This window comes from Passer montanus, unplaced genomic scaffold, assembly GCF_014805655.1.
Source record: "Passer montanus isolate IOZ18808 unplaced genomic scaffold, ASM1480565v1 scaffold128, whole genome shotgun sequence".
NCBI classification, from domain to species: domain Eukaryota; kingdom Metazoa; phylum Chordata; class Aves; order Passeriformes; family Passeridae; genus Passer; species Passer montanus.
This window is the reverse complement of record NW_024359610.1, coordinates 89,463-114,948: the sequence shown is the minus strand read 5'-3', so window position 1 is coordinate 114,948 and position 25,486 is coordinate 89,463. Positions and strand designations below refer to the sequence as shown.

The 25,486-nt window shown below is 37.5% G+C and overlaps 1 protein-coding gene across 19 annotated transcripts in view; it reads right to left on the bottom strand.

Annotated features, from left to right (window-relative positions):
* The window catches only part of BAZ2B (bromodomain adjacent to zinc finger domain 2B), a 110,841-nt gene that overhangs the window by 51,563 nt on the left and 33,792 nt on the right, over nt 1-25,486 (bottom strand). For 18 of the 19 annotated variants that reach the window (XM_039698624.1, XM_039698623.1, XM_039698638.1 and 15 more), the window contains exons 2-4: nt 8,082-8,237; nt 2,372-2,533; nt 1,816-2,009 (exon numbers count right to left, since the gene is read on the bottom strand). In XM_039698624.1, coding sequence (XP_039554558.1) covers nt 1,816-2,009; nt 2,372-2,533; nt 8,082-8,235 — 510 coding nt within the window. In that variant the 5' untranslated portion in view covers nt 8,236-8,237. Of the gene's footprint in view, nt 1-1,815; nt 2,010-2,371; nt 2,534-8,081; nt 8,238-21,488; nt 21,693-25,486 lie in introns of those variants that run through there. The other variant, XM_039698627.1, reaches the window with a different exon arrangement.

The window sequence follows — 25,486 nt, the reverse complement described above, 5'->3', positions numbered from 1 at the left end:
GTGTTTTGATACAAAAGGTCGCTCAAATCATTACATTGACAAATACCATTTACCTCATAAAAAGTTTCAGAGGAAAAGAAGTTATGAATGTTAGCATATCAAGTAAGATTAGGAACAAAAAACTCCATTTCAGTATTTCAAAATTTACTAGCTTAAGAAAAAGACAACCTGACATTTATCTACATGAGACAAAGGACTTGAAAGTCAAGATATGGAACACAATATTCTTAAGAAAGGTACTTGCACATCGAATCCATCCTTTTACAGCACCTCAGTATTTAGTCAATAAAACTGGAGTTTGAAATCAGTGCTTGCATCAAGAAATTTATCAATAGTACCAAATTTATACATGAAGATGAAAGGTAACACAAAGGAGAAGATAACAATGCTGACAGACATCCTGACAGAAGATGGAGGGTGGGGGGAGGAACTAAAACAACAAACCAACCAACCAATCAACCAAAAACGCAAACAAACAAAAAAACAATGGGCAAAAAGAGGTAAAATTTTCTAAATAAAGTAAAGAGCCAAAAAGTACCTTTTGGGACAGTATTTAGAGATATTAAAATAGAAAAGTATTTGGTACTCTGTCCAACTGTAGTAATAGTCAGAAATACTGAAACACCATCTGGAAAAAGCTTTACCTCTGCACCACAGAAAGCAAGCTGAATTTTGCACGTAGGTAACGAGGATAAAAGCAGCATTTTAGAATGAGCCATTTTTAATATTTAAGGCTGAAAGAAGTCAAAGATTTCCCAAATACCTTTAACTAGCTTAATACTTTCATAAGGTTACAACTATTGAACATGAAGAGTATTTTGAGGGAAAATATTCTTAATAATTTCCCTATTGTTAATATACCAAATATTGTATATAACCACACAATTATAAGTAACCATTTCACTGCTAACCCCTATTTTTATGTAGATACATCAAGCACCAGTTGTCCTTTGAAAATGCCAACCTCTCACCTTCAAACATTTGGACTTGGTAGCTGAATGTAGCTCAGTAACAGAAAGAAAGCAAGAGGCTCAATTCACTCACAAAACAAAACTAGATAGATATAAAGAAAGAAAAAGATTTTAGCCTTGATGGCTATCAGTAGGGAATTGCTCCCTTAGCTTCTATTCTGACAGTAATCACCTTCCCAGAATACCATTTTCTGTGTTTTGTTTCAATAGTTTTGATTCCAAGAGTAGCAAAGTTCTTAGGGTGCTTAGGTCATATATAAGATTTACTAACTCACTGAGACTACTCATGTATTTCATATTAGATGGCTAAGATTATTGCTGAAAAACAGCAGTTAATAATACCTCTTTCTTCTGGTAAATAGGAAATTACAGAAAAACATTTTAATGTCTAAAAAATTTCGTTTTTCTTTGTATAAGATACATGAAAACATAATTCACAGAAATAATCAATAATGTTATAATTGTAACGCCAATCTGTGTATATATATACTGTAATAAATAATATCAAATACTGATGTTAAAAATACAATTTTTAAAAAATTAGATAAATTAAATTAAACAAGGTGTTGGACACCACTGTCAACTTATTAACTAGTGAAATTAGCTCTAACAGTAACTTTTTGTTCATAAGTATGTCAAAAAAACCCCAAACAATTAAAACAATTTCAAACACCAATACACAAAAAATCCTGACAGAGACAAGGAGACAGATCTTGCTCTAACAGGTCAGAAGAACCCAAAACATTTTGTACTCCAAAAGAGCACTTAAAAATGCTCCTGTGTGCAGAACACTTATCATGTCAATTTTTTTGTCTGAATCTTCAGTTTCTTTCAGTGTATTTACCTTATCTTTGATTTTGTCAGCCCTGGTGTCCAAAAGCTGAACTTTGCTTTGCTCCTGGTTGTATTTGCGTCCTCCAGTTCCTGAGGTCACATTTTTCACTGGCCCTGCTGATGTTGCAATGCTAGTGGAAAGCACAGATGTGCTGAGAGCCGAAACTGCAGTGGTACTGTTGCCATTCAGTGATCCATTTATACCTAAAGATGACAGATTTACAAAGTGACATTTAGAATAAATCTGAAGTAACAGATAATTTCTTTGAGATGCTCCAGTCACACTAACATTCCATAGACCATGTAACAAGAACCTAGACTACTTACAAGTTACTTGCCACATATACTAAAATTTGTCATCGAAGTGTCACTCTAAATTGGGAGTTATTTTAATGATACAGAGCATCCATTAAAGGCCAAACACATACTTGGTATGTATCATCCTTACCTACCAGAACCAATTTTTATAGAACTGTTTAGGAATGGGAAGAATGAAGAAAGTAAAGCTTGAATTCCACATCTTTCTGCACGTGTAGAAGTTCAATATGATTACTTCCAGCCATTACCTTTGTCTGTATTACTCCGACTACTTTTTCCTGTAGCTCTTGAGTGGAATGAAGCAGAATCATGATTCTGTGCAGGAGGAGCAAACAATGTGGGAATTCCCAAGAGTGGTGGGAAAAAAGCTGCCCCATGACGAGAGTGCGTGTCTGCTGTTCGCCACCATTCTGAACCGCAAAGGAAATAAAAACAAACTTCAGTTGTTCTAATACTATATTTACATATTTCAGTAAGCTGTGCATAATCCATAGCAGAGTTACTAAATCTAGAAGTAAGAACAAAACATTAAGGAAATTCCCAATGACATACATTTCCTGAACTCTGGTCTTAAGTCATTAAAGCCATGCTGATAAATATTTCAATGCAGTTTTATTTAAATGCATTCTGAAAATTAATACTTAATAGAAAGCTATATGACACTAATCACCCCAAAGTGAAACTGCTAGTCTTATAAACGGAATCAGTATTCACAGATCACCCTTTAACAGTTATTATCTCAGCACTCTTCCTACATCAGAAACACGCAGTAACACAACAGCTTTCAGTCACCTCTGCAATCTAAGTCTTGCAATACTCCAAGGCCTGCACCACAAAACCACATCTGAAGCTGTTCCCCATGAGAAGATCTATTACACAGAGGAACTGCTAGCTACCCAATGGTAACTCTATAGCCACTGCAAGAGGTTTCTATCCTTGAGTTTGACACTACATTGCAAAAAAAGCTGCCTCTATTTTTTTTTCCTCTAACAACCCTATTCAAATGCCCTAGTATCAAGTCGTGATCCTGCTTCTAACTTCAGTATGTGTCATGCCTTCTCTCACACAGGGTGGCTGGAAAACAAGATGAAGATCAGACATGATGAAGAGGTGTCCTGATTCCAGCCAGGACAGAGTTAGTTTTTTGCAGTAGTTGGGTGGGAGCATGGCCAGCACCCAAAAGTTATTAAAGTAAATCTCATATCATTAAGCAGGGGAAAGGGACTCTCTTCCAGGGAGAAGGGCTCTCTTCCCAGTTGGCTCACCAGCGGCAGAAGTCTATGGTCAGGATGGGTGGGGTTCCATTTGAATAGTTTTTTCTTATACCCTCTGTCAGTACTGCTGCTGTTAATATTTGTTTTCTTATCTCATCTCTGTTTCCATCACATTGTACTTATCTTGACCTGTGACCTCTGCTTTTTGTGCCTCCAATTTTCCTTTCCAGCCCTCTTCAAGGGCAAGGGTGGTGGTGAAGGGCAGGGGAGAAGTGAGTGGCAATGTGGTCTCAGTGGGAGCACTAAAGCTAGATGAACCAGACGAAAAATTACATGCAAAATGTAAGCTTAGTTAGACCTGTGCTTACCTTAAATAGTAAGGAGACTGAAGCTAATACAGAAAAGAAAATGAAGAGGGGAAGTGACCAGAAAAAAAGTAAATAGAGAAATTATTTGAGCTGCTACACACCGCAAGGTTGGGGAAGGGCAGCACAGAGAGCAGGCACAGTACAGCAAGTCAGCATGTATTCATAGGGTAGGACAAGGTAAGAATATATAATGACTAAGATGACAGACAAAAATCAAAGGCCTAGAAATGCTGTAATCCAGGTAGAAGAAACCTCATAGGAGTTTCAGAACTGAACTTCAGCTTTAGAGGACAGCCTGAACACAAGTACGGAAAACAAATAATGGAATTCTCAGACTGTAAAAGCACACATAACCAGAGGAACAATGTAGTCCCTAAGGGAGATAAAAAGCAGGAAAAGACTGACATCAAAGAACATTAAATTAATGTGTGCCATCCTTTAATATATTAAAGAGCATTCATATCAAAAAGGACAGCATGAGAAAGACCAAGTATTCCCTGTTTTCCAGGAGATTCTCATTATCAAAAGAGGCCTCTGCACACTGACCATGCTTCTGGTGGAGTTCTACACACAAACCATTAACTTGTTAATCCTACTTCTCCTTCTACGTGTTTTAAACACTATTACTGTGTTTGTGTATATAAGGAATAATTCTGGAATGAGTTCCTGACTGCAATAACTCATCCTATTAAGTGTTAGGAACATAAGGGCATTCACTAGGATTTTTCATTTATTAGCAACTACAAGGCAACATAACAGGAATACTACACAGACAGTGCAGGGAGATTCCTCTTACTGATTTCACATTTCTGGTTCCGGTGCCGTTTTTTCCTTCCTCCAAGACAAGAAGGGATTTTCACTTCATTGATGCTAACTATTGTAGGTAATGTGTAGAGTATTTCTCTAAACTTCTGACATGAGTTTAAAAGCATCATGTTTCAGGTCTACATTTCCTGAATGTAGTTAAAATGGCTTTAACATCACTTCATAAATTATCACAAAAAAGACCCAAAAGACAACCATAACCAACCCAAACCTCATCTGTGTATCTTCTTCCACAATGCTTCCCTCTCACAGACCACAGTGGTGATTCTTAATCATGCTGATGAGCAACACTTCATTGCAAAGTTTCATGATACTTCGAAGATTTTCCAGGTTAAAAGAATCTTTGAGATTGTTCATCAACTTTTTTTCATTATACAGAAAATGCAGTTAACTGTACACTATACTACACACTATTATGGCTTTGAAAGAAGACATACTAAATGTGCTATCTAAGCCATTACCTAATGTATCTAGGAAAGAGAAGCTATCCATTTTAAAATACACATTTAAACATGTGGAAGAAATAAAACACCGGCAAAAAATGGTGAAAGTCTTGTAGCACTACACTGAACTGTAATGACATTTCCCCTTTCTTATCTCAGGAAAATACTAACAGTCTGCTTACCAATTAATTATAGTATTTCCTTAATTTTCCTATTTCAGTGTTCACTCTTCAAGTTAGTAACTTAGTTTAAATATGCTCCACATAGCTAAATTTCACATTAAATCTCAGTCCTTAACATTCTTGCCTTACTTTTAAATAGGTTAAATATTTTTGAGCACAGTTTTTGAAATTCTACTAACCACTGCACAGATGAATGACTGAAAGCATTATTCCAAAGGGCAAAATACATTTCAATAATGCTGGTCTCTTAGTAACAAAGAATTACTTTGTGCATTTATGTACAAAATTTTAAAATTGTTCTGGATCTCATTAAGGAGAAATAGGGAACTCCAAATAAGATTGAAGAATTTTGTTTTAACAATAACAGCTTCTGGTCTGAGAAAAAAAAATTGTGTTTTGATATTTAATAAAAAATTAATGAACTTCCCTTTTTTGAAAATTAAAAATTAAAGGCCTCCCAGATCTGGTAACATCAAAACAATACAGCTTAAAATGTTAAGCTTAGAATGGTTACACGCACTAGTATTATTGCTTTTCATAAAGACAAAACACTGAATTATAGTTTTATTTAGAGAAAAAGTTATTGATTTATATTCTTCCAAAGTTGACAACATTCTCATGAGGGTGAATGTAAACCTCTTTCCAGAGGCAATTTATTTTTCCAATGCACCTTATTTTCAGCAATGGGTGAATAAGAAGAAAGCAAATAAAATATCTGTTTACTTGATTAGAATGCTTTAATTATTCAGGAACTAGTGCTAATTAACCAATTAAACTTACAGTATGTGATACATTCCACAATGGTTTCACACAGGTGCTTTGTCTTTCTGACCTGGAAATATGCCAGAATAATTTACGTGTATTTTAATCTCCCTGGCGAAGCATAAAGACTCCCAGTTCTAACTCATCATGTATCATGGGCACCTGACAGAGTATGCAATCAAGTTTATTGCAGAGACTACTTAACAGACTACTGATTTGCTGCAAAGAAAATAAAGAGATCTTTTTTGGGCTAAAAAGAACCTCTCTAATCTCATGCATTAAGATGCATTACCTTCTCTTAGTAAGAATAATTGCTCATTCTTAAAAAATTATTTTATTAGATACTAGAAAAATATATTTTAAAATTTGAAGATAATTCAATTATCTGTTTGACAGACATTGTTGGTTTTTTTTAAAATCTTACAGGAGTGAAGAATGCCTCAGTTTAGAATTGGCTAGTATATAGTCTATCTTGGCTACAGAGTATCTTGAAAATTCAAGACGTGAGGCTGGCTGGCAGAATAAACACTTCCGTGGAACCTTTTCACAGTAACCACAGTGCACTGTGTCAGCACAGAAACACACATGCTCATAAATAAAACTGATGGTATTGATAGTAAACTACATTCCAGCCTGGTTTTGGGAAGACAAAGTGTCCTTGAAAAATTATGTATGTTCTTAAACATCAGATGCAGCCAGGCAAACAACCTGACTATCAAAAAAAAAAAAAAAGAATGCTGGTAATTACTATCAGTCTTTTTAACTATTAGCTATCAGACAGAAATTACATTTTTTTAAAAATAAAAGATGAGAACAGAATTTTTAAAAGGCCTTTAGTAAAGAACCACCTGTGTTTCCTAATGAAGAACAAAACTGACAGTTTAGTACCTTTATTACATTATTCATCTGCTTCAGTCTTACTGTATTTTGGCAGACCAAATACATATCCCTATAAATGCACAGAACCTTAACAGTAGATACAGAATTACATGATGTAATATGTACAAAGCAAAAGCAGCAAGGAGAGGTAAATGAGTCACAGAAATCCTCAGGTCACGACTATACATTCATAACTATATGGAAATTAACTCCTGCTACATTCTAGGAATCACCAAAGAAACCAATTACAAGTGGAATGGGCCAATGAATAGAGATAAAAAATTCTTTTGGAGATGAATCTTTAGTGGGGTACTGAAAAATGAAACACTTTGTTATTTATTCCAGGAGAGTTTTAGTTAAGAATTTTCTGGCTGGTTTTAGAGAAATTAAAAAAAAATAGTTGAGACATAACTCTAGGTCTGGAGACATTCTGGTTTCAGCTTCTTGGGGCAGCTGCAAATGAACAAATGCAGGATGAAGCTGGGAATTGGAATCCACTCATTATTTATTATCAAGGTGTATTAGCAAGAACAGGAGTTTTTTCTGAAAACAAGGAATTACCATGAATTTAAGCTGAAAAAAACTTCTTATTTACCATATATCACTTAAGAATCAGGCTAACAGAAACATTGTTCTCCAAAAAAAGATCTGTTTATGAAAAGTTAAGTGACAAACAGCAGGGAAGAGTTTACCATTTCTTGTTCTGTGGATGAGGTTTGCATCATTCAGCTGAAATAGGAGTTTCAACCACAAAAATTAGATTCTTTCATGGAGAAATCTCCCACATGTATTTCTGATTCAAGGTAGGATACTTCACTCTAGTCAAGATTACCCAAGACTGTGACATTGTGAAATTTATCTTTTCCATTTCAAGCTCTGTTAGAAGAAACTATTCGTCCAAATGTAAAACTACAGTATGGGCTGGGCTTAAATGCTGAGAACATGATGTACATTCAAGAAGCTGATTATCTCAACTTAATCTGAAAGTGGGCACAGAGCTTGCTAGATGAACCTTTTATTTGATCCTTGCTTTCAAGGCGGCCTTGCAAACTGAATATTTTTTCCAAATTTTAAACAGGTAATTTTCAATTAATTTAATTCCTTCAATAAGGTAAGTACTATGTCAAATGTATTCACAGCAAATGAATGTCACTTGGCAAAACCAAAAACTTCAAACATTTTTCTTGGATGCATCTGTGCAACCTTATTACGTTTGACTTACAATAATTACAAGTGCTGGCAAACACTAAAATTACATTGCAATATATACTTGAGTCATTTTTACCACATGTGTTGATTGTGGAGCTCAGTGTTGCGGCTCCAGAGGAAAGGCCACCTTTCGATACTTCTGAAGTTACCGACGGTGTCGAAGATGCTGGAGTGGAAACAGCTGCACTAGAGGAGACTGATGATGACGTTAACCGCTCTCCAGACTCCATATCTGGAAGAAAGAAGATAAATATGTCTTCTATGGCAGCAAAGGAAACTACAAGGGACTACAGGACTGTGTGCTGACTGTGTCTCAGGATCTGCACTAAATTCTCAAGAAGTCCCCATGAGACCTTCGCGTGAGAGGTACATCCCATTAACAGCACCCATCTGTCAGGGAACTCAACAGAGCTGCAGCACTGTGGGAATTTGGTACTGCTGTTCAGAGTTACACCACGTTTCCACAATATGGAACACCACAACTTGAATGCCTCTACTACACCCCGTGCTCAGGAGCTCCACTTCAGCTCAGGCTGGAGCCCTCAGCCCTTGCCAGAGCCAGCCCATCACTCCTGCAGCCTGCCTGTGCCCCTGCATCTTGGCTACATCCCATGTTCTAGCTGCCCTCTAGATGCCATCAGCTCCCATTTTCTGCTACTTCTGATCAGACAAGCAGATGGATGCTGGGCCTGACAGATTCACTGTTCTGTGTAACCCTGTGACCAGCATTGTGCTGGAGTAGGCAAAAGCCCTGCCTGTGTAATCCTCAATTGTCAGTTTACCTCTCCTTGCAGAGCACCTCTGCTCTTTGCTGCTCCCTAACAGCGAACTTTAAAGAACCGGTAGTGCGTGCTGAAATGTACACATCTAGACTCTTAATTTAAGGAAAGACCCAGCAATTACGGTGAGATAGTATAAATACAAGAACTCCTGTAAGTTAGTAGGAGTTTTTGGTGGTGGTGAGTGGTGTTGTTTCCTGGTGAGCTTTTCATACAAAATAAGACATTTATCTCTACCATGAATTGTCTAAATCAAAAGTCACCAAACTTATTTCACAGACCAAGCATGTGTATTTTAAGAGAAACAGACAGTACCGTTATTATTAAAAACGCTAGAAAAAGTGTTTGGACAATACTGTCAGGCACGTTGTGTGGCTCTTGGGGACGGTCTTGTGCAAGGCCAGGAGTTAGACTCAATGATCTTTGTGGATCCCTTCCAACTCAGCATATTCTGTGAAGTAGTTTCTCAAATGCTTAAAAGTGCAGCCAAGCCAGTGATGTCTTTTCACAGTGGTAGCAGCATCAACAGACTGTCTGACTCAATCTGCCAGAGCAGCAGATGATTGTGAGTCAAGATCACAGTATAAGTAAGGTGGGGGAAAAATTCCTAATTCCCTGTAATATTAAAAATGCCATGAGACTAAGCACATTGAACTCTTAACTGGGAAATTTCCAAGAAACCTGTTCCTGTTGTGGAGTCTCCCTCATTGACACAGGCAATGCCTTTTCTCAGATTTACAACTGAAATCTGAGGGGGTAAGCACTGAATCTAAAATCAAACAACTTATAAAATCTCATTCCCAGTACCTGTAAATCAGAATGTCAAGTACATAAGAAAGACATACTTTTCTAAATTCTATTTTAAACAATTTAGAAAACTGGTATGCTAAACAGCACTTCTGATCCAAAGTTGCATTAAACAGTGACTTCACAAATGCACACTTGGAAAGACAGCACAAAACCTGTTACCTGCCTCTCCAGAAAGTAGATCCTTGGTTTGTCTCAGACAGTAAAAATGAAACTTAAAAAGCCATAGCAAATACAAAAAGAAAATCAATGGAGAAACACAAAATACTGTGAAGACACACTGTGCCAAATTTAACAAAATTGTTCATTCCTTGTCACTAATAGTTTTTATACGTTGAAATTTCTATGCATGAGAAAAGTCTCCAGGCTTTGCAAGCTAGCAGAACAAAGCATACTACTTTGGGAAAGTGAAAACTGCTAACACTGGAGGTACAGCCTGTCATACAGAACTGCCTACCGTCTGTACCAACTGCAAACAGCCACTCCACCCTCAACAGCACCTAAAGACTTCACTGCTTTTACTCTTTACAGCCCAATTTATCATGAATCGTTATTACACATGGAGAAAAAAATTAATTTTTTTTTTCTGCAAACACAGAAAAATCAGCTACTTACACTGATATGGCACAAAAAAGGTATCTACCACTACACTGAATATTAAGGGTATGACCTTCTCCTTCAAAACAATAGTAGAAGTAACAAAACTACTTCCTTCAGAAAATTTATGAATGGAAAATATTATTAAACATTTTAATTGTTTCATTCAGGACTCCTAAATACATACTTTTCTCCAGTTAAACATTTTTCATCCACAGTTAAAGAATACCTCATTAGTTTTTAACAATTGGTAACTATAATCAATCTAATGTGCTAATCAGTGAAGGTAGGTCACTGCAAAATACTGCATATAGTGTTTATTACATATATATGTTCATTAGCTTTTACAACTATTCTGAAGGATAATAATTAACAAAAATCCAATTCATAAGGCACTATGGTTTTAGCTTGCATCTACGAACTTAAGTCCACAGCATTTGCAAGCACACAGTAAAAAGATTTACTATGTTTGGTATACGGACACCAATAGACACAAATTATTATGACAAAGTGATTTTCTTAGTCACTATGAATGACTAAACTTACTTGAGGCCAACAAGTATGCCTTTTACAAATTAAAATTTGTTGTATTTTGGTATTGTTTTAATTATGGCTATAGCAAATTCACTATATTTACAGAGTGCATAAGGGAAATTAGAAACAAATCAAAACGGTATTATTGCAGTATTTCCTTATAAAAGGAAAGGTATTTCTAAACTTTAATATACTCCATTTGAAACTCAGGATTGAAACTTCATATTTTATGTTCCCTCACAAAAACATCCAGAACTCTCATATTAAAAAAAAAAAAAAGAAACTGTAATGTTGTGTGTAATAATAAAACACTAAAATAAGTCTTTACTATAAAATCACCAAATCCAACCTAAATGGGTGGAAAAGACCTTCCAGATCATCAAGTGCAACCTGTGCCTGATCCCCACCTTGTCACTCAGACCAGAGCACTGAGTGCCAGCCGTGCCAGGAACACCTCCAGGGATGGGGACTCCATTACCTCCCTGTAATGCCCCTCCCAGTGCTTGACTGTCATTTCCATTAAGAAATTCCTCTGATGTCCAACCAGACCCTCTTCTGGCACAGCCTGAGGCCTTTCCCTCATTCTGTCCCTGTCCCCTGGGAGCAGAGCCCGACCCCCACCTGGTGGTTACACCTTCCTGTCAGGGAGTAGAGAGGGAGAAAGTTCCCAGGAGCCTCCTCTTCTCCAGGCTGAGCTCTCCTCCAGCTGTTCCTGGTGCTCCAGCCCCTTCTTCATCTCTGTTTCAGTCTCTGGACTAGCTCCAGACTTCAGTGTCTTCCTTTTCGGGAGAGACTCAGAATGGGGCACAGCACCCGAGCTGCCTCAGCAGTACCAACTGATGTCATTGCCCTGGTCCTGATGGGGCTGATACAAGCCAGGTGCTCTTGGCCATCTTGCCCACCTGGGCTCATGTACAGTCACTTCCACCAGCACCCCCAGGGCCTTTTCCAGCTTACCAACCACTCTGCCCCCAGCCTGGAGCACTGCAGGGGATTGCTGTGATCCACACGCAGGACCCAGCACTTCACCTTACTGTACCTCAGTCAGCTGCCCTTGGCCCATCAATCCAGCCTGTCCAGATCCCTCTGCACAGCCTTCCTAACCTTCTTACCCGCAAGCAGATCAACAATCCTGCCCAACTTGGCATCATCCACAAATTTACTGAGGGTGCCCACAATCCTCTCATCCTGATCACTGATAAAGATATTGAATGGGACCGGCCCCAGTGCTGAGCCCCAGGGACATCACTGGTGGCCAATCCCAGCTGCAAGTAATTCCATTCATCACCACCCTCTGGGCCTGGCCATACAGCCAGATCTTAATCCAGCAAAGAATGCACCTGTCCAAGCCATGGGCTGCCTGTTTCTCCAGAAAATGTTGTGGGGGACAGAATCGGAGGCTTTGCCGAAGTCCAGGCAGACACATCCACAGCCTTCCCCTAATTCACTAGGCAGGTCAGCTGGTCATAAAAGGAGAGCAGGTTGGTCAGACAGAACCTGTCTTTCCTAAAGCCCTGCTGGCTGGGCCTGCTCCCCTGGTTGTCCTGCATGTGAGGTCGTGTGACCACACCCAGGATGATCTGTTTCATAACCTTCCTGGGCACTGAGGTCAGGCTGACAGGCCTGGAGTTTCTCAGATGTAAGCATCTCAAGTATTTTATAAATAAGCACAGTTCAGAACCACCTACAAGCAATCCATGTTTGAGTCATAAATAAGAAGCCATCCTTGGCAAATCAATACTTTTTTAATACAGAAAAGTAAATATAGATATACTTGCAAGCTTTTAACTAACATAAGCCATCTGTTTGATCAAATAAGAACTCGGAGAACAGTAATAAATTGCCCTTTTAAGGCTCCCCTCTCTCTCACCCCCACCCTGCTACTTTTAATTCAGTTTGCAGGGGTCTGGAAAGTGTTTTTGAGAGGGTGCTTTTTCAAACTTGAATTTAGCTGCTTGTTTAATGTCTTTAACAGAAAACTGGAATATTGGTATTTCTGAATTATTTTGAATGGAAGAAATTTACATTCTTCTCCTAGAGACATATATAGTTTTGATTTCAAAATAAGTTAACCCTTAATTATGTTTAATTACTCTAACCACAGCAGATGGCTAACTCCAAAAGAGATAATCCCCAAAACAGTCATTAGACAGGATCAGCAATAATTACACTGTAGACTTAATGTGTTCTGTGACTAAAAAGTCCATACTAGTTACAGCAGATCTATATCCTTTTTAACCTCAAGTGAGATATTTGTTTCACTGGAGTTATTTTGTTAGTCAATAGTTATGAACTGCCATGACTGTTTTTTAATCTCTCATATTTGTAGAAGAGAAAAATCATTAAGTAAAATTAGGAAGAAAATTACATTTTAAAAATTTTCCGGTGTTGTGATTTATGTCAGTTCCTCTCAATGCTTTGCCCAAAACTCCAACTATTTTCCCAGAATTTCCCATGATGAATAATCATTAATGCAACTTAACCCATTGAAGACAGAAAGTAATCTCGCAGTAAAAAGGAACAAAGAAGGGAAGTATGTGAAGCTTTACACAAGAAAAATGGGGGTTTTTGGGAGAAAAGAAAAATTACTAATGTTTAGTAAAAATAGAAACACTAAAAAAATATTTACTAAAGGAAACAACAATAATATAATTTTCAAATATATCGAGTTGAAATTTCTTTACAGTCAATCACCTACCTATTCTATGCTCAAAATCTTCATGGAAATGTACCCTAATGCAGAAGAAAAACCCTTTCCTTACTCTTACCCTATCAATGTTAGCTGGGGTGTGTGAACACTATGAACTGTGTTTTGAAGACATCTAAACACTAAACCAACTCATCTCCAAATTCCAGTTTAACTTCTACATTCCCGTGTATTGCTTGCTTATTTCAATTATTACCTCCAACAGAGTGAAAAAAAAGTTGGGTAAAAATATGCTGCAGTTTTTCTCAACGACCAAGTGAAATTTGTAACAACTTCATGACCCCAAACTATACAAGAGTCCCACAATAGTGTTCTCTTGCCTTACAGCAAGGTATTTAATTGCATCATAATAATACTGTCAGTCTGCAGCTAGTTCTTGTGTCAATGAGTGCTCTGATGCCAGAAATATTGCAGGTGATGAAGGGAAGCACATCAGAGTCCCAAAACACACAGTCCAGCACATCACAAATGCAAAATGCAGTGTCCAAAAAGGTCATGCTCAGAAGGTAAACGCAGCGCACGGGTGCTAGCTCAGAGGTGACTCAGAAGGCCAAGCAGTACCTGTGCATTCCACACCTTCCACAAGGGCCACAGAACCAGGGAGGAGTGGGTTCAAAACAAGTGGTGTGACCAAAAAACCCACAAAACAAGCAAGCACACAGACCAAACCTCAGGCAAGAAGGAAGTGAGGTACACACAGGAATGGGTGCAGCTCCTTACAAACAGACTATGGACACCAGAGGCTGCCACTGATGCTCCCTGCTCTGCTGACAAGGCCTGGTCACAGACCTTCCAACACAAAATCTACTACTGCTATGATGTTTTACACACTGAGATTTTTAAACTCGAAGTGCCTATATACTTAGTGAGATCCACTGTCTCAAATACTGTACAAACCAGGAAAGCCAAGTTAACTGCTACACATTGCAAATTTTAAAGAATGTGACTACAGTTATGTCACTTTTGATAACTTTCTCTAAGTACTTTATGTAAAATTCTCTGGGGGAAAAAAGCCACCACAACAAAAGTTCTTTTACTAAATCAACAACCACAATAAAACCTTTTTTTTGTGAATCAAAAGTAAGATTGGCTTGTGTTTCAAAGATATCATACAAAGATACTTTTATGCAACAACACTTAATACCTTACTGCCAGTTATATCGTGTGAGGCAGACTGTATGTTCCTGTGTTACATTCTAAATGGGCTTTATAGCCTTCCCCTGACTCACATCACCCATATTCAATCAGTGATATGACAACTCATTGTTAGTCGCATCAGAATCCACAATGAAAACATTCATAAAGTTACACAGATATCACAATTCCATATATATTTGTTTTAACAGTCTTTATCCACATAAGGTGACTTACTAAAAGCCACTTCAAAGCAGACCCAACTCTTAAGCTCGGTATAACTGAGTCATGACTGGCCTGGCAAAAACAGAAACAGAGAAGGGAATCAGTTGCCATTATACTCTTTAAAAATACGTAGTGGCCATTTTAAACAGTCTCATGATAAAATGACATTTTAAACAATGCATCTATTTTGATTCTATCCAACAGGATAAATTCACCATTAAACAATACATGCAAAATAAAAAAATTTATTTTCTCCTATTTTACAAGTAACTGTGTTGCATTCCATTAGAAATAAACATCACTTTGAATATTTCTGCACTGACACATTTTGTGATTCTCACGATTATGGTAAAGAAAGAATAGTTACAAATTACAGAGGGCATTATAATTCACTTACTTTACATTCCACTGAGGGAGGAGGTGCACACAGGTCAAGTTAAACCACAGTCATTTATAAGCCTCACTTCGGGACAAACCTCAGGATATATTTCTGAAAGCTGCATAATGCAGGGCAAGAAATCTGACCTATCCAATCTGTACCACAAAAAGTGTATGGCCATAGTAAGTATCCGTGAGAGAACACAGCGCCACAGAGAGGTACTTAATGTTGAAGTGACCCAAGCCTCCTTAAATGTTTCAAACCCAGAGTAACAAACTAAGAGTCTGGTTTAAACAAACATATAAACAGAATCATAGAATGGTTTGGGTTGGAAGGGATTTAAAAAGCTCATCTCATTACACATACACACACTACCACAGGCAGGGACACCTTCCACTGGGTGAGGCTGCCCACAGACCCATCCAATCTGGCTTTTAACAGTGCCAGGGATGGGAAGATCACAATTGCTCCAGCCAATCTGTGCCAGTGCATTACCACCCTCAATTTCTTCTTAACATCTAATCTAAACCTACCCTCCTAAAATAAAATCTATCTGCATTATCTGTTACTCTGTATGAGGTTATCAACTTTACACATCCATGTTTAGCAGTTACCACTTTCATCAAGAACACACATCCCTTCATTTATTTTCACTTCTATGTTGGGTTTCGAAAGGAGAAGTTGACATCATCACCTTCAAAACACAGAAGGATATGTGCGGGATTAGCTTCTTACACACTTTCAGTCAGAAATGCTCACCCTACAAAAGCAGCTGCCCAAGTCACTTCCTACAGGACAACAAATTTCAGATGATAAGAAAGGAACCATCCTGTAAGTTAGTTTTACCAACAGAAAAGCTGTGCAATTCATCCAGCTCACTAAGAGGAGCAGTCAGGATTCAGATATCAGGGTGGCAACTGGACAGTGCAACTCTGTGCAGACATTAAGGCTTACGGATGCTCCGCTCAAGGAGTGGACATGACGGCACTACACATCTGTATTCCAACGCTTCTAAGCGGATTCCAGACAGCAAATAAATAGTGGTACCACATAAAACTGATGCAAAGTCTGGACTCTTGTCATAACTGCAGAGGCTAAAATAATAGCATCTGAAGAACATTCAAATGCAAAGATTCTCTGGCATCAGTTTGGTAAATGCCCCAAAGAGGGATGTTCACCAGATTTGGTCATCAAACCAAAACAAAGGATTTATTGTTTCAGAACTGAGGTTTTACAAATCCTTCTGATCCTAAAAAAACCCAAACAAAGAAACAAATAGATCACTGCAATATTTTATACTGTCTTGGGATGAATATCAGCTTTTATTTTCATGCCTAACACTTCAGCTAAAAGACATGCTTCCAGTTTTAATGTTAAAGCCCACTCTTCCATTCCCCACATATGTTTTGTTTTTTTAATATTCTCATTATGAGACTTCAATAACTTGGGGTTCATTTGCACACCCAAAAATTCTAGTACCACTACATCTTCTAAAGAAGCAAGACTTAGCATTTTATACTATTACTTCAGTTTGTGAGGGCACTGAGCAAACTATCTACAACTACCTCTATAACATTAAAATTATGAAGTATTATTCAATCTTTGCATACTGATAATCAATACATTTTTTAAATACATAGAAAAAATTCTTGCTTAGGGTTGTTTTGACCTGCTCTAAGAAGAGAAACCCTAAGAATAAAAATCCTATACAGCAGTTCAAAAATCAGTAAAAAAACTGGGACAGCTGAAGTCAATGCCTTTTTTTTTCCTGTGCTTTTTCAAAATCTGAATTTCAATCGGTCAAAGGCAAATTTTCTGCTTTTTGGGTGGTATTCTGCCACTCAGAAACTTAGCTCCTGTTTAGCCATTGTATAGTAGTACACCTCTTCCCATAGTTCAAAAGCCAGACTTGATCTCAAGCTCAAGATCGAGGCTTAGCTCCAATTACAGGCACTACCAGAGCTGGAGAAAACAACTACTATGGGGGAGTGCCCTGCTGAACCTCTGACAGCAAAAGCTGCCACAGGCTTGTTTAGGCATCGTAAAAATTCTACAATGCTTGTGCTAAACATGCTTTTTAGTACTTCTGTATCTGAATCTTGCCTAACTTTGCCAAATAATAACAGAAGGCATTAAACCAACACCTATCTTTGTGAAGGAGGAAGTATCTGCTCTAATATATATGTACAAGAACTCTCAAAAAGAGTCACTAAAAACAATGTGTTTTGCCTACTTGGTATTATTTTGCTTTTTGCTAAGAAAAATAATATAAAGAAATTACTGCATAGAGAAAACTTTAGTTAATCTTTAAAAACATGATCTAAAGGAAAATTAATGTGGGGAAGAAATAACTACAATTCTAATATCTCTTTGGGTGTATGAATGCCATGTGTGTCAAAATAACAAGTTCAGAACTAGTCCACAGGCACTGCCCAGTAAAAAAAAAAAGATGCTGAGAAAAGGGTTGTTTTACTCTAAAGTCCTGAACTTACAGACCACATGTACTCTAACAAGTAAGAAGGGACAAGGATGGTAGGCAAAGTCCTTCCTAACAAATGATCTAGAGATTTTTTGGGCTTTTTTGTTTGTTGTGAGTTTTTCATCCTAACAATTTAAGTTATTATTCTAGTCCTTCAAATATTGCTAAAAACTATGACCACCACCATACTCTGATGAGAATCAAATTATGGGTACGAAGTCAGAGGTCCAGAAAAGCATTCAGGAGAAACAAATCTTTTCAATGTGCTTCTGTACCAGCCTCAGGCTTTGCAATGGGTCCTGATTTTGTTTTAGAAGAGCATCAAACTTCAGTCTCATTATATTAACACTAATATAATTTTATGTTTAAACAAAAATAGAAAAATCCAAACATCTAAATTGTACATTAGGTTCTCCAATGCCAGCGAAAACTAGTTTTAGCTCATGGGAGAGCAAAGAAGTCTATCAGCCTTTCACATCACTGACTGAGTTCTGGCACCTTGACTAAAAACTTATCATTGAGGAATGTTAATTCCTCAGTTCTGAACCCCTAAAAGCATCTTGAGGTGTCACCTAGCAGGAATGTAATAGTTCCCACTAATAGGCTGAGACACAGATAAATGGTTTCCACATTTTCATGCAGTTGCACTCTCATGGTTCTTTGGAAACCCAGAACCAGTTCTTGAAGGAAGTGTTACGTGCAGTAACAGCCACACTCACTGTTTTGAATCAGCTTCATCACTGGCACCCATTCCCTTTTCAAAAATATTTTTCTTAGGTTATTTGTTCATTGTTTCTTCCAGTTCAAAAGGTATGATGATTTTTTTTTAAAACCTGAGACACTTAAGCAAAACAAAACCCCCACAAAAAAAACAAGAGACACTAAAGTTTAGGTAAACAGAATAACTAGAAGGAAAAATAACGGGGGTCTTAAGACACAAAGAAATAAAATTAAGCCTTAACAGAACCCACAGCAGGTATTACTGTGTCAGAAGACTATTCTGGCTGACTCCATTCACAACATTATTTTTACAAACCAAGCAGATGCAAATCTGACATCTTGATGTTATTTACAAACTTGAAATAAGTGCCTAGACACAAAAAAACCTGCCAGATAGCAATTTTATTTCCATAAACTGGAAAGAAAGAAGATAATAAGCTATCCATACTTCCATCTTCGAAACAAAAGTACTCTATATAGATATCAAGCTCTAACAAAGCCACATGCTAAACATTACATTTTCCTACATGATTAAAGAACACTGGTTAAAGCTTTTGCTGCTCACCAGGTGTTTTCTTGCAAAGCCTGAAAACCCTTTACAGATTAACAGTGATACACGCTGCAAATAAGCCATTCTTTAAAAATCTGAAGGCACTTGGCAAAGGCAAGCAGTCAATGATGGTCATATCTGACAGATAAAGCTGGGGTTGTGTTATGGGGTGTGGGAAGGAAGCCTAAGCAGTCCCAACTCCTGCTACCCAGCACTCAATTCCAGAGCTCCATGGGGACCTATGGCTGGGCCCAGGGTTAGCATCTGCCCTTTCCTGCACAGCAAAAACAGCTATATCCTTTGACCACTGCTGCCTCCCACACTTCCCTTCCCCCAGGCAATGCAGCTCCTGCAGCTCCCATCCAGGCTGTTCTACCTGCTCTGCAGGAATAAGGTTCTGTAAATTAAGCTGAAGCTTAAGCCAACAAGGTCAGCTGTGAGGCACCAAGCTTTAAGAGTCTCTTCAGAGGTAGAGTATGCAAAAAGATTACAAATAGCAAGGGAAACCTTTTCAAAACACCTATATTGTAGAACATTGGAAAGAACGGAGCATGGATACAAGAAGATGGCTGGACAGCAAGGAAGTCTGCTGAAAGACAATATATATGTTTTGCTGGTCCCCAGACTAGGACATTTCATAGACATAATCAATATAAAGCACTACTGTAAATTATCTGGAATATCATAATATATACAGTTTATCATTAACAGCAACAAGTATGTTGTTTAAAAAGCAAAAAATCAATAGACTCTTATTTTGTAAGAGACATTAGGACAGGATAGTACTCCAGGTCACTGGGCTTCCAAATTAAATACCAGTATTAAAGGGCTTGTAAGGGAGGCAGCATGTGTATGAAACCTATGGCTATCCTGTGAAACCTTTATCTTTCAGTCAGTGTTCTCAAGATTAAAAGGTCATAGTTTCAGAGAGAATAGCACTCATTCCTCAGCAATCCTCAGAATACAGCAAAAGTATTTTGGGGAAAAAACACTTCAAGTCAATGGCTTCCAAATACCAGGTCTTCACCACCCGGCAAGAAGAGAACCCTTTAAAAAAGTAACATACGTTGAATACTTCTTCCTTTCTTCCCCATGGAATTTTTCCTGCCCTGTTCTCCATAAATAGACCTGTATCTACATGCTCTAGCCACTCTGTTGTCCACACCCTTTTCTCTATAGCTAACAACTCATATGAACTAATAGGTCAAGCACGTCCAAAAACCTCTTTCTACCTCAAACTGGAGGAACACTGTTCCTCACCTACTTATTTTTCTCACAGAGTGAACAAAACAGATTTCTCATATATGCTGTCTACTTCACAAGTTTTTTAATAAGAGCTGTTTAATTCAATGCCTTTTTTACCCATCTATTATTAAAAACATCTCCTTCTTTTAACTGAATCATACTTTTTCTCCATGTTCCATTTTTGGTTCCAGTTTCTGTTACCATAGTGGACATGTTCTGTCATTAAATGAAATTGTACATTCTTTTATTTCTATATAAAATACAATAATAGAAAAAGTGGACTTTTGAAGAGCAACAATTATTTTGGTTAGGAATTTACTACAAGGTATTTCGTAATCTAGTTTACAAAGAGAGAAAAAAAGTCTTTGGTACCAAGAACACAATATTATTTTATTATTAATTTAAATCAGAACTGCAAAATTTAATTTAGTACTTTTCTTAACTTCCACCAAGTTCAAAATAACCAAGAACATGAATTGGCATTATGTACTATAGAACACCAGTAACATGGTACATAGAGCACTACTGCAAATGCTACGCCATTTATCGTAGTGCAACAGAAGACCAACCTTAAGAAGAATAAAATCATTGTAGACCCGTGTAACAAGCCAAGTAAGACCACAAACACTGTGTAACCGCTGTCTGACAACATGACAGTCTTGAGAAAAATACGACCACACCTGTGTACTGAGTGACAGCTCACATTCGCCTGGTCCTCAGCAGCAAGAGCCAAGAAATTACTTTAAGTAAAAATAACACACCAACTCTAATAAAGACAGAAACAGCACTTACATGATCATATAAGAAAGGTTGAAAAAAAGGCTGTTTTGTTTTATTTGAAGACTAAGTTGGTTAGAGAGGAAAACAGTTCCGGAAGTGATAAAAATATTATGAACACCAATATTTTGAACACCAATACCAATACATTAGAATTTGGATAAAACACGCATTCTGTGTCACTGCATTTGTCCAGTAAGTGTTCATAGGAATTTTTCATAAAGTTAATACTAGTTGGCTAAAACCTAAATAGACTTCAATGGTTCGGAGTTTTTTTAATCTCATGAAAATCAAGATTTTTTGCTCATCACTACCGAGATAAGCATTACAAGAAGCAGTAGTTATCTTAGAATAAAAGAAAAAAATTTGCTACTCTATATATTCTTTTTGTATTCTTCAATCTATAAACATTTCAAACTATTAACCCAGGGAAGGCTGTGGGGGGGGCAGGTGCAGGGAGGAGGGGGGAAGGAGGGGGATGGAAGCAGAGAAGAAAAGCACTGAACACTTGGCATTACAGGAGAACAGATAAAGAACACAAACAGCTTACTGTGGAGAGGGGTTTAATCAGGAAGTAGCCATTATCCTGTCGCTACAGAGCAGTGACAGCACTCCAAAACAAGGCGAGGGTTTGGTCTTGGAGGTTTTTGTTGTTTGCTTTCTTTTTCAGTCAAGAACGAAGAAAGCACACATGCGATCATGTCCGAGTTTGCTGAGCCCAAAGGTCGCCAGATGCCTATTGTCAAAAGCTATCCTGAAAATGAAATCCAAGCAAGCATTGACAAAGCTGTATTTAAGGAAGCATCCAAAATCTACCACAAGCTCCTTCTGTGTTACACACAAAACATGGCTGTCTTATTCAGAGATTAGCAATTATTGTAATGAGATACCGTCGGAGAGGGTCAAACAGTGCTTCCTGCAGTTTACACATCTTGATTTCCTGGTAAACAAACCGAAAGGCAGGTGGAGCACTTGGATCACCAGTAACACAGCTGCTCACAGACCAAAACCTGCTCAGGTGAAGTATGCAGCTTTATCTCTACTTTAATTACATGAGGGGAAAAAGTAGCAGAAAAACATAAAACCAACTGAACTATGAAGGAAATTTTTCGCAGTGTTACGTAAACATCAGTGCCAGGCTGCATTGTTTTTCTCATTTATGCCAAGCACAAGGAAAATATTTTTATGTCAATTATGCATATGTGTACACACACAGACTCTCTCTCTCTCTCTCTCTCTCTCTCTCTCTCTCCAGAATAAACTGCTCCCCAAGTTGTTTTGGTATGTAAAAGTGCTATGAAACTATACCCTGAAACACCCGTGGAAAAATCTGAAACTGAGAAAAACAAACTCTAATCACTGCATGCGAATTTAAGCATCAACCTCCAAAAAAAAAGACACAATTAAATCTACCAACAATATGCAGCAATCATAAAAATTAATTAACACCATTTTCAAAGAAAAAAGAAAACTTCAAATTACTTTTCTTGAAACTACCAAAAACTTTTCCTCCACAAAAACAAATAATTGCATATGGACTAAATACATGGCAATGACTCAGTGAGAAGAGATTACAGGTTTTTCCCTACCTATAATCATTCCAAAAACTAATTTCCACAAGCTTCAGTTTAAAAATTGTACTTTCATGGTGGAACTGAAAAGGTCCTAGGTTACTACGTAAATTAAAGGGAAAAAAAGACAAAGTAACCCCCAACAAATAAATAAAAACACTCCCCACCCAAAAAAACTCTTGACTAACAGAACTAAAAGCTCACTTCTCCTAAGCAATTAGAATAAAGTACTTGGTCCAAAAACAGAATACAGAATTTCTGCAAGAGATCAGTATAGTTAACTTATTAAACAATCTGTTGATACAAGTGAAACTGTTACAGTGACCCAAAAGAGCAGCACAAGGGCCTGAACCACAACACGTCATCTGAGAAAAATAATTTGTATAGAAGCAGAGAGATGCAAAGGCCCTGGGGGCTGGGGGGCAGTGGATCAATCAATGAATTCTTCCTCTCTCAGAAATTGAGCAGCATCAAACACAACCTAGGGAACACACCGAAGAAACATGTCTGAAAAAAACAAATTAAGAAACAAGACACCAAAAAAGTTTCTAATAACAATGTTAGAAATACACTGCAGCCATTTTTCACGATTACGAAGGAAACAAAGGAAACTCATTAAAAAACCCAGAAAGCATTACTGGAAAGATCATGAAATATGAAGGGGTTCATCTGTATCAGGAAATACTGATGGTGAAAATGCAGCCTCTGCCAATGAAGGAGTGATTCTGTCCTCAATATCTCCCAAACAACCAAAGATACATTAAGAGGGATCTCTGCAATCAAAACAACACACCAAGAAGAATTTTGCAGGCTGTGATTGTTACAGACGTAACTAGTGCAGCCACAATTTCCTCATAAGACTATTGCATATTAACCCATTGCCTTAAGTTAAACTACACCAAAACTTCAGCATTTCATTCACACGATTTTTTGTTTCCTGTCTTACAAAAAAAAGTAGTTCTGTCAAACCATGTGCAGGGTTTCTGAAGAGCACAGTAGAATTCCAAACCACCAAATGAGAAAAGCCTTTGCAAAAACAAGGAGTATCAGCAGCACTCTTCACAGTAGTCTAAAAATAGTTTTAAAAAGCAATACATGTTCTATTTAATTGGGGTATGTTTGGTACTAGTATAACTGCAAACAAGCTTTCACTGCAAGATTTAGGAGACCATGACCTGAACTCTCAATCTGCTAATATCAGAAATTTGCATGCTAAAATACAGCCACAATTAATTTGATTCTTGTATGACTCCAGGAGAATCAAGTAGAATAGTTCTACGTGTTAAAATAATAGCTCATAAACAATTTTTCTGAAATTGTTTCAATCCATATTGCTCATAATGTGAAAAATACTTAGTGTTGAACAGCTGTTTAACGCTGACAGTGCAACGAAGGAGAGAGAAACAAAAACATACCACTGGAAGCAGCAAACACAAGGTCCATACTTATTTTCCAAACCCAAGGCTCAATCAGACCTTAGTCCAGTAACAGTCAGTCAAACATTAAAAGCACAGATTTGGTTTCTGCTGCTGTAGCCATCAGAGAAGCTAAATATACTGAACTACAACCCACTGCCTTCATGTTAGTCAGCAAGAGAGTAACAAAGATTCAGCAATTGTTGTTCTCAGACAGAAGTTTTACAGGCTACTAAAACACTGGTGGTCAAACACCTCAGCTTCATGAAAAAGAATTACGTTTATAAAACTGACCTGATATGATATAATAAATCAACTACTCCAGCTTTATCTCAAATATTCATCAGCCCCTGCCCTCATGAAATGGCAAGGCCTCAAAATGTAGAGTTACTGTCTTTGTGCAAGATTTTCTTTTGTTAACAGTATCACTTTCTATATAGCAAGTTCTAAGTATAAATATGGGCATTGAATACAACTCTAGCTATGGGTATGATTAGGTAAACTACATAAATGCAAAAATTAAAATCTTTACAAAATAATATATATGATAACATTAAGTAATATATTGAAGGGTTCCTCCACCGAGAGATTTCAAACACTGCCCATGGGAATTAAATCTATAGTCATAAAGAAATTAGAAAATCCTGAAAACTTCACCTATTAGATTTCAGTCTATCTAGAACTACTTATAATCATTGAGGTAGATCTATTCCACACAGTTTGATTTAGAACATTTCAGTTTACCCTGTGATAAAGAAATATAAAAGTACTTAAGCCGTGAATGTTGCTTACACACACTTGAGAAGAACATGTAATCCCTACAGAACTTGCAATGAATACTAACAAAGCCAGAGATCTGCACTGTGCATCATAACTTAATCCAACTTCACAATTGTTGCAAAAACCACATGTTACTTCATAGCAGAAATACTTGCTCAAAATAGCTAACATTTACAAATACAGGCCCAATACCTGAATCCAGCGTCATCTGGGAAGACAACCTGCATCAATGGTGTTGGAGAGCACAAACTTCCTGCAGTTTATTAAATCAATATGCTTATTTATAAAAGCTTCAGATGCAGTATTAAGTCTGCCTTTTGCTTCTAGCTATTTTAGTTGGAATACTCTGACACTAACTGCATGGACCAATAAGGAGGACACAAAAGGGATATTTCATTACTTAAGGAATAACAGTGATTCTAAATCATCTTTTTATTCAAGAATAATCTAGCAAGTTAATAGAAGTGACCTCCAACTAAACTACAAAAGATTGACAGAAGGAGGGGAGTGTCCACAAAGGACAGGCCCAACAACCAATTTTCTTCCCCTCATTCAGCCTGAAAGAAAAGTCTCAAACACCATTTACTCTTCAGAAACCTTCATGCAATGGCACACCAAACCAAGTCCTACTTGCATTCCTATAAATTCAGACTCTGACAACATTTACAAGAGTCGCTACCACTTTTTCCCTACATATGCTACTGTACAGAGCCCACTCTTGAGTTCCGCTGCTACACTGAGTACCACCAGTACTCACTGGATTGATCTAAAATTTGGTCTGA